A 10,169-nucleotide genomic window follows, 5' to 3' on the forward strand; every position below is an offset into this window, starting at 1 on the left:
GTTCCGACTCCTTTTGCGGCTGGGGCCAAGTATATTTGTGGCCGTATCCATGATAACGTTCTTCAGGTGGTTGTGAAGATCATTAGTTGATGCTTCATCTCCAGGTCCTCTATTGACTGCGGTTATTGCGACATCCATTTCCCTCTTATAGGTGTCGCGGAGGGTTGTGTTGTGGATGGCTTCAGTGTTCACTCTCACCTGATTGTCAGAGGGGATTCTAGGTGGTATTGTTATTCGAGCTCGGAGCACCATGCCAACGAGATAGTGATCCGAGTCTATATTGGCCCCCCTATATGTTCTGACATTTATCAAGGCTGAGAGGTGGCGGCGTTCGATCAACACGTGGTCAATTTGGTTGAAAGTGGTCCCGTCTGGAGAGGCCCACGTATGTTTGTGGACCGCTTTCCGCGCAAACCAGGTACTTCCAACAACCATTTCGTGTGACCCTGCTAATTGAATAGTCCGCAGTCCGTTATCATTTGTTTTTTCGTGTAAGCTATGGGAGCCAACGTATCGCCTGAATACGGGCTCCTTCCCTACTTGGCTGTTAAAATCCCCAAGTATGATTTTGATATCATATCTGGGACAGGCTTCGAGGGCTCTTTCTACTGCCTCGTAGAAGGTATCCTTCTCCGACTCTGCAGTCTCCTCTGTAGGGGCGTGAACGTTTATGAGGCTTATATTTCTAAACTTGCCTCGCAAGCGCAGAGTGCATAGCCGTTCGCTTATACTTTCAAAGCCGATAACAGCAGGTTTCATTTTTTGGCTGACTAAGAAACCTACTCCGAGCACATGGTTTACTGGATGGCCGCTATAATATATGGTGTAGTGGCTCTTCTCCAGGAAACCGGTCCCTGTCCATCGCATCTCTTGCAACGCTGTTACATCAGCCCTATATTGGGACAGGGTATCGGCTAGCTGCTTATCAGCTTCATCTCTGTACAGGGAGCGCACGTTCCATGAGAAAATGCGCAAATCGTTGTTCCTTTGTCGTTGCCGGGTCCGTCGTTTTAACATCCGTCCTATCCGCGGCTCCTGTTGTGGCTTCGTAACAGGTTGTTTTCCGTGTAGGGTTGTCAGCCCTACCCAACCCCCAACCTGGAGGACCAGTTGGTACAATTTGTCCCGTTTTTAGGCGCGGGAGACTCGCCTTCATCCTTCTCCGTCTGCAGCTTTTCGTCAAGAAAGAGCTCCCAGCGGTCACCACGTGGAGGTGGAGATAGGGTTTGGTAGTAGAGCTGTTGGTGTTGGTTCAGCAGGCATTTCCCAGGTTTTATGCTCCATCGTGGGTACCAATCCACGTTTCGCCCCGGGACCTATACTACCCTTTGACCACCTTCCAATGTTCTGTATTATTAGGGTCTTCTCCCTAGCTGTACAAAGCAAATATTATGCAGGACAATGAAACCGTCATCGGAGAGTGCTGCTTCTGCTCGACAATCCTTTGATATCCTCGGAGCTCAAACAAGAACGATTTCTTATTTCAGTTCTAGCTTATATTATTTGCATTTTAGAAGAACGCTCTCTATTTTGATAGCTTATTATAACAAAAATATGTCTTTTTTCCCTTCCAGTGTATATGCAGCAAATCTTGAACTTGCACTTCCAATGTTCGATCCTTCAATGCCTATGTCGTCCAACAGCCTTAACATCAATCTTGAAAATATAGATCTATGCGAAGTTTTCGGTGTTCGTAGATCATCAACATCCTCGCCTGGATCTGGTCAGTCTAAAAATAGTTTCCAATGTACCTGGTGCGAGATCAACTCTGCAGGACGTTGTCTAGATTGCAACGAAACATTATGCAACGATTGTTTAACAAATCATCGGCATATTCCATCCATGGAAAACCATACTTTACTCCTAGAGAATAACTCACAAATGTTCTGCAATCTTCTTTGTGAAGCACATAAAGAGGTCTATACATTTGTTTGCGAAACATGCAGGAAACTTGTTTGCCAATGCTGCACCATACGTGACCATCCAGGACATACGTATGTACCATTATCAACCTACATAAACACTGCCATGACCAAGGTAGAAACTGCGCTTGATAGTACTAAATTGGGGACAAAGTGTGTCAAAGGTAATTTAGTAGAAACTCTCGCTTTTTGATGTATTACTGAATAGTTCCTTTATTTTTCTGCTAATAGGCAGTATCGATCGGGCACTACATTTTTCCCGAGCCATCGAACGCGATGCTAATGATATGGTTCAACAAATCCGTAAAAGTTTCCGTGTAATATACACTGCAGTGGAGGAGCGCGAACGTCAACTCCTTGAGATGGTGGAACGATTCCGCCAACGGAAACAAACCCAATTCTCTGAACAGACGGCTGGCCTTCGTTCTGCTCTTTCTGGACTTGCCCAAAATGCCGAAATGATGACCAAAGTTGGGAATAATCTAACACGAATGGATCCTGTCGAAGTTGCGCATATCATTACAAAATCGCAATGTCAACTGGAGCAATTCGCTTTGATCTACCAGGATCTGCAACCGAAGCAAGAGTTTTACATTTACGTCCCTCCTTCAATAACTTTGGCTTCTGAAATCCGTTCGCAAGCAGATGTAGTTATCTCTGACACTAAGGTGGTTCCAGGTTCCAGTAACTTTGCAGCGGCTGTAGGAGCAGGTCGTCGTCCAATAATGCGAGATTACACTGAACTCACCCCGCAACAGCTTGCGGATTGCGAAACTGCATTCAGTATTGGAGCTGTTCCTGTAAAGACTCCAGGTCCGGCTGTTCGTATCGGTCAATGCATCCCTGGAAGTTATGAGAAGGTTTCTGTTAGAAAATCACCAATGCCTACCAGAACCTTTGCTACTGATGGCCATGAAGACGGTCAAGTGAGTCGGCCATGGGGAGTCTGCGTTGATAAAGAAGGCACTGTCTATATATCAGATCGTCGCAATAATCGTGTTCAAGTTTTCACTGGGGATGGAGTTTTCAAGTTTAAATTCGGCTGTAAAGGAGCTGGAAATGGACAATTCGACCTTCCTGCCGGGATTTGTATCGATTGTGATAGTAGAATAATTGTAGTTGATAAAGATAACCATCGTGTTCAGATCTTTTCGAGTATGGGAAGATTCTTAAATAAATTCGGATGTTTCGGTCGTGAATTTGGACAATTCCAATATCCGTGGGATGTTGCTGTGAACACGCGACGTCAAATTGTTGTTACTGATTCAAGGAATCATCGCATACAGGTAAGAGCCCGGTTGATGGTTTGCAAAACTACTGGTAGTAACTAAGTGTAACTATTTTCCTTTGCAGCAATTTGACTCCGAAGGACGTTTTATCAAGCATTTCATTTTTGATAATTTCACCCACTGCAAAGGTCCATCATCGCCACGCGGAGTTTGCTTCACACCAGGTGGCGAGATTATCGTTTCCGATTTCGATAATCATTGCCTTATGCTGTTGGATTCTGACATGGCAAATGTAAGTAAAATTACTTTTAAATAATAGGCCTAAGCTTGTTGTGTTTTCCAACTAAAAGTTCAACTGCTCTTGTGAGCCAACATCTCTCGACGATGCTCGGATAGACGTTCGGCTTTCCTAAGGTTTTTTTCTTGACCCTAATTTGTATTCTGTCCCTTAATTTTAATTAGAATTTCATGACCTAGACTGAGACTGAGACTTCCACCTTCTCATCAGGCTTGGGTGTGACAGACAGAGAGACACACCAACTATAAACTGTTTTCCTTGTACATAACACCTTTGTAAAAAGGGAACAGGGTTTTCAAATCGGATTACATTAATATCGCCTCGTGTAATTTTTTTTCCTTTTCCCTGGATACATTTGATACTCTATAGTTTTTATGTTGTGAATCCTATATCGTGCTTAGCTGATCCAACATCGATGGTTTTTTTTTGGGGGAGTAGGGTAGGTGAAGGCGTTTACGCACAGAGTGTTGGACTCCCGCAACCGCACGCTGTCGGACTACCAACTAAACACTTCCCTGTTATCAGAGAACTAGCCTGGAATCGTTTGACACATTACTTCGGGCTAGCCCTCCGGCTCTCCCGGCTTTGGGAGCCTTCAAGTCAGGGAATTCCTTTCACCAACGGGAGGGGAGGGGAGGAATGGAGTTGTCAGTTCAAGGAACCCCTTACCGTCCGATCCCTTTGCCGGTCGAGTTCAATCTTCTTCGCAATAAGAAGAGCCCGAACATAATGCGCAATACGATTCCAGTTGCCAGCGCTCTTCAGTATCTCTCTGACAATGCTATCTGGAGAGACCTCCCTTGTGTCTGTATAAAGTTGCGGACGAAAGCCGTCCCACCTCTCACAAGAGAAAAAAGTGTGTTCAACGACGTTCGCCACTCCATTGCAGGTAAGTTGGGTAAGGAAGTAATCAATCTTACAGCGCGTTCGGTTCAACCATGGGTCTAATTTGTCTATGAGTCGCTCAGTCTATCTGCCCCTTGGCTCATTTTGCTAAGAAAGTTACCACTCGATAAGGGTGCGTTGACGTTCTTCACGGGCAACCACTTCTCTTATGTTCTTACCCTTACGGCGGTAGATAGCTTTGCGCTCCTTGGCAAGGAGAGCAATGGGGATCACTCTCGCGATCACCAACACAGCTGGTTCGGAGACGGTGCGATAAGCAGATGCCACTTGCAAAGCTCCTCGCCTCTGCACTTGAGCAAGGCGTTTAAGATGCACCTCCTTGCCAAGGGCATCAGCCCATACCTCCGCGTCATAGAGCAGAACCGACTGCGTTGCTCCCATAAGGAGATGTCTCCTAGTAGATATAGGGCTCTCGACGTACGTCATTAGCCGACTCAAGGCCGCGACTCCGCTGCTGCTTTGATTTGCTAGAAAAAGTTCATCTTCGAGTCGAGCGGTAACCAAGATATTTAACCGCTGGTTTTGACTCTATAGTCAACTCGCCGATCGATATGAGACGCAGGGTTGAGATTCGGTTTTTTCCAGCGCAAGGTTGAAACCGTGAGCAGTCATCCATCCGCTTACCCGTCGCATCAATATACCAAGTCTGCTTTGCGCCTGTTCAACAGTGCATCCGAGAACAACACGTCGTCTGCATAACCGACCAGGTGCGACTCTTTGGGCATATCGAGTCTCAGCAGACTATCATAAGAAGTGTTCCAAAGGTTCGGCCATAGGATGGATTCCTGTGCTACTCTCAACGTGATTTCCATCCTCCTTTGGCCCTCTAGCGTCTCATAGAAGGCTACTTCTGATGAGTTTCTCGAGCACTTTTCCGGCCGTGTCAAGCATACACAGCGGTCGGTATGCAGACGGGAGCTCCGAATCTCCTTTACCCTTACTGATCAACCCGACTCTGGCCACTTTCCAGCCACAAAGAAAAATGCCCACCTGCGTTGAATGCTTCAAGCAGCAATTCTGGCCGTTGGCAGAACACCAGTTTGTAAACTTCCGTCGGGATGCCATCAGGGCCTGGAGCCTTCTTGTTTTTCATAGTGAGAACAGCTTCTTCGAGCTCTCTCATTGTGAAAAGGGGGCAATCCTCGAAGCTTTCCGCGATATCTACATCATTCCCATACAAGGTGTCTGGGGAACAATGCCCGCACAATACGGTCCATCTGGTCGGTACTTAGTATGCAGGGCCTCCGCAGAGCCACGATTTTCCTGGTGACAAACTTATAGCCAAGTCCCCACGGACCTGGATTTTCCTTTTTACTGATCTTTATTATGCCTTTATGGCACATGCATCCTCGTTTGCGAGCAAATGACGCTCCCTCCATAGGTCGGCAATTTATGCCGTCCACCAGTACATAGAAGGCTTGCCGCGCCTGGGGACCCTCCGGGGCATGGGAGCCTCACAAGCCGTCGTTATCGAATGTACGACGGTGCCAGCTGCGACATTGCCAACCTCCGGAACGCCCTCCAGCGCGGCCCTGTCTGCCCCAAGAGCTGCGACGAACTTTCCGATGTTCACCCTAGCGACATTTCACAGGCAGGGGGAGCGTGGCGTTGGTGCCACTTCGAATGCGATGTACTGGTGATGCCGAAAAGTCTTCTAGGACTCGCCACCTGTCCACCGATGGTGCCAGAGATTCTAATGCAAAAGTGATGTCAGGAATGCTCCCTGGACAGCGTTTTCCTCTGAAGTCTGACTGAGGCATGCCCCATTCAACACCCCTGGCATTAAAATCACCGCCTACCAGGATTCGTCCCTCCGTGCTCGAAACGGCGTCCTCCTGAGTATCAAGCCGGAGATGATTAAGAGAGTTTCGGAGATTAACATTCATACAATCATTTTCTTTCATTTACAGATTCTAGCGGCTAAAGGTCATGAAGGATCTGGAGTTCAGGAGTTCAATCGACCATCTGGATTGTGTTGCGATGATGATGGAAACATTATAGTCGCTGATTCGAAAAATCAACGTGTTCTCGTGTTCACCGGGGGTCTAGAATATCTATGGACTGTAAGTATTATTTTAGCACTAAACCTGTTAGATTATCTCTACTATGCTTGCAGCAATTTCTTACAATCTACATTTATGCTATTACAGATTGAGATTCGTCCATCTTTGAATCCTCACTACACATCCTCTCTCGACGAGAAAGACAGACCTTGTGACGTAGCTTTGCTACCAGATGGTCGTATCGTTATTATGGTTGAACTCTCGCCGGATGCTAGGGACAGTTCAAATCCACTCAAGAAATTTGTGCAAATTTACTAGAACGTTATTCTATGCACTACTCATTTGTTGAGACAATTCAGAATAATTTCGAAGGAAGGAAGGAAGTAAGGAAGGGTAGGGCTTTTTTTTGCGTTCCGCAGTTATTTGAAGTTTTATATATAAAACTAGGAAATGATCCAAGTTGAGACTGTCTAAACCGTAAGACTGAATCAGTACAAAAAGAGAAAAATTAAATTTTATTAAAGACTGAAAATGTAAGACACTTAGGAAAATTTTTTTTCAATGTATTAACATTGAATTTATAACCCACGATGATGTTGTAAGGTATATTTGTGTTTGAGAGACTGAATATCGTAATATTAATAGTTAATTTTATATACACGTTTACATATATATGCTTAGAGGAAGAATCAAGAATTTCTTACTTTTTAGAGTCTATTGAGACTCAGGACATGAGGCCTGGAAAATATGTATTCTCAATTTGGGAGATGATTTTACCATTTTGAGGACACTATTCTCACTTTAATTCCTACGGGACATTCTTCGATTATGTTCCGGGAATTAAGTTTCTTTGTGTCGTTGAAAGTTCGATGTACTTTCAAAATACTTGAATCCGTGTAAAGTTTAAAACTGAACACTAATGGGCACCGTTTAAGACGGAATAGGTAACTTTTACGAAGTTAAGTGGCTCATATTGATGAGCGTTTCGCATCGTACTAATATAACTACTAATTAATTTGGTTCGGAATAATAGTTCCGGTTATTGAACAGCACAAAATTATTTTGGAAACATTACTCTTTTATAACAAAATGTTTGCTTTATTTTGATAAAGCGGAAAATCGTCGGAAATTAGTTCAATTGAACTGACAGGGAATTCACCCTTTTAGGCTTCTGTAGAATCCCAAAATTCTTCAGTATCTAGTGTGACATATACATTGGTATATGATTATAGAAAATGTCCGAAACTTTTCAAAATTTCTGGAGTCTATTTAGATTCCGATCTTTGGCTTCAAAATCGTTTTTAAATTTAAGAGGAATTGTAACATTTTACGAAAATAATTCTAAGCTTAATTCGTTAGGAAGGTTCATTCGATTTACTCAAGAGACGTTGGGAGTTCGTAGTCTCTATCTGCGAGGTGGACTAGGTATCATTAAATAAATTCTTACACTCATATTAATGGGTGATTTACCAATCGAGCCGGTTCTCAGTAACTGGAGAAAACATTGCGGAAAATCTCATGTATTTAAAATATTTTTTTTTTCCTAATATAAATTTATGCTTTATGTTGATAAAGCGGATGCGAACACTAAAAGGATGGATGCATCAAATTAACAGTGGGATTGAAATCTTTAAACCTCATAATATCAAAAACTCTTCAGTATCCAACGCTAACTAAAGAATGAATAAATGGTCATGCCACGTATTACTGCAACCAAGTTTTTATTGAGTTCAATCAAGCTTTTGTTGAATGGAATTTACCACTCTAAAATCCTAACAAAAAAGGGAAATCATTTTGCCCTGTGCCACCTTTGGGAGAGAACATTAGCTTCCAATTTGCAATCATTTCATATCTTTTTTATCAGAGAAAAGTACTTCTGAGTGTAATTATGCGTTGTTTCCCGCGATTAATTATTTGAAATAATAAAAAACTTGTTTATTTTTCGCTGGTGTAGATATTTATTCTTGCAAATAACGATATTTCGGGAACCCCTTATTCCCTTCATCAGTGCTAAACGGTCGGATTTGTTAGCACTGATGAAGGGAACAAGTGGTTCCCGAAATATCGGTATTTGCAAGAATAAATATCTACACCAGCGAAAAAGAAAACACAAGTTTTTTATTATTTCAAAGAAAAGAACTTTTTGCACCATTCACGAAGTTCGAGATAAAATGAAGATGTTTCATGGGTAATTTTAGGAAATGGAAAATATATGCTTTTGACGCTGGAGAAACTAGTCCTTCGTCATCTCCATTTTTCTCAGCTCATCCAATAAACTTGAATGCAGTATACCTCGCTATTGATTGTCCTAAAAAATATAATGTACTTATAACGCTGTTCCATATTTGGACACCTTGAAAATGAGTATAGCATGGATATTGAAGACTCAGTTAACACTAAGATTTTTAGAGCAAATAGACCAGTTCAAAATTGCGTAGCTAAAAAACACTATAGATAACTTAAAATATACGAAATAGCCGAAAGTTATGAACTTCAGGATAGATTCCAAATAATATGGATTCTCCATATTCAACAGAAACAAATCAAAATAGTTTTAACAGAATTTCTAACCCCAAACACATTTCACTGGAAATTTGAGAAAGATTTTATGAAAGTTTATATCTCAGGGATAAATTAGGGTATTATTAGGTAGTATTGCGATTCTTATCATATTTAAGTTAATAAGTAGATATTCAACGAATAATTATTGAGGGAGTCATTCAGATATGAGTAGTGTATCGTTTAGGGCTTTTTTTTGGAGAATGCTAACAACTGACAATGTTACTGACCGTTTCCTTTTTAAATTGTTTTATATTTTAATATTGGAATTGATAATCGAGGAGGGTTTATGTTTAGTAAACTTTATGTTTTGTGTTTAACTACTCCTGCAAACAAAAAGTATCATTTTGGCTTTCTTTCGGTTCCACATTACTAATTTGTAGGATGACACCAAATAGTCTTATGTTAAGATCGAAATAAGCGACCTAGAACATGATGATATTTTATGTGTGATTTGATGGCACAAAAAATGGTTTTTAGATAGACTTTTGAAAGTAAAGATTTAAAGACTTAGTTCAAGATTAGTAGCAATCAATCACCTTCATATAGTTAAAGACATGTATGCCTCCTTTTTACTCTTTTGTGGGGTATAGGGTAAACACACAGTCTGTTTTTCGTGTTATGTGTTTCGTGTTTGGATCTTATCAGATAATAAGCCTACAGCAACGCAACAGCACGAAGACAGAAACGAACATCCATGACCAAGCGGCATTCGAACCTGGAACCATTAAGTGGAGAGACTGACACTCAACCAACTATCCCATCGCACCATCAGAGGTTCTATCCTGACTGTACAATGGTCGAGGTAAGTCAGTTTCGTGATCTTGTCCTCATGTCCATGTTGGATAGGATAGTAGTTCGGGATTTCAACATTGAATAACGTTGATGCTTTTGAGTCGATTCTAAAAAATGAGCAAACTTTATATAGGTTCTTTATTACCATTTATTGCAGGCTTGAATACAATGTCAAGTACACAATCACCTCCATTCGACGGCTTTTCTTTGGATATTCTGGCCAGAATTTTGGGCGATACAATTTGGGCTATTAACTTTAAATTCACGAATAGTGTTCGGCTTACTAACATAAATTTTTGCTTTTCAAATAACCCCGTAGAAAACAGTCTGGTGACGTCAAGTCCGGGAATAGACTAGTCCAAGTCAGTTATTTTTTGCAGTCAATGTCATTTTTTTTCGATACAACGTATCCAATAACGCTGCAAGAGCTACATAGTTGCGGCTGTTGTATGCTTGC

At 42.1% G+C, this 10,169-nt stretch overlaps 1 protein-coding gene across 1 annotated transcript; it reads left to right on the forward strand.

Moving 5' to 3' along the window:
- Positions 1–1,581: 1,581 nt before the first annotated feature.
- On the forward strand, positions 1,582–7,047 carry LOC119647226 (protein wech). The gene is made up of 5 exons (XM_038048063.1): positions 1,582–2,086; positions 2,154–3,208; positions 3,276–3,443; positions 6,266–6,418; positions 6,506–7,047. Exons 1-5 carry the CDS (start codon positions 1,609–1,611, stop codon positions 6,674–6,676), a joined length of 2,025 nt encoding a protein of 674 aa, XP_037903991.1. The 5' UTR covers positions 1,582–1,608; the 3' UTR covers positions 6,677–7,047.
- Positions 7,048–10,169: the final 3,122 nt, after the last annotated feature.

The sequence above is a fragment of the Hermetia illucens genome, chromosome 1, assembly GCF_905115235.1.
Source record: "Hermetia illucens chromosome 1, iHerIll2.2.curated.20191125, whole genome shotgun sequence".
Classification (NCBI taxonomy): Eukaryota; Metazoa; Arthropoda; class Insecta; order Diptera; family Stratiomyidae; genus Hermetia; species Hermetia illucens.

What these genes read in the sequence shown, in the direction of transcription:
- LOC119647226 (XM_038048063.1), top strand. Translation starts at nt 1,609, where the DNA reads ATGTTCGATCCTTCAATGCCTATGTCGTCCAACAGCCTTAACATCAAT. An exon ending in GGGGACAAAGTGTGTCAAAG is followed by an intron (nt 2,087 to 2,153) that starts GTAATTTAGTAG and finishes TTCTGCTAATAG; the next exon opens with GCAGTATCGATCGGGCACTA. An exon ending in TGGATTCTGACATGGCAAAT is followed by an intron (nt 3,444 to 6,265) that starts GTAAGTAAAATT and finishes TTTCATTTACAG; the next exon opens with ATTCTAGCGGCTAAAGGTCA.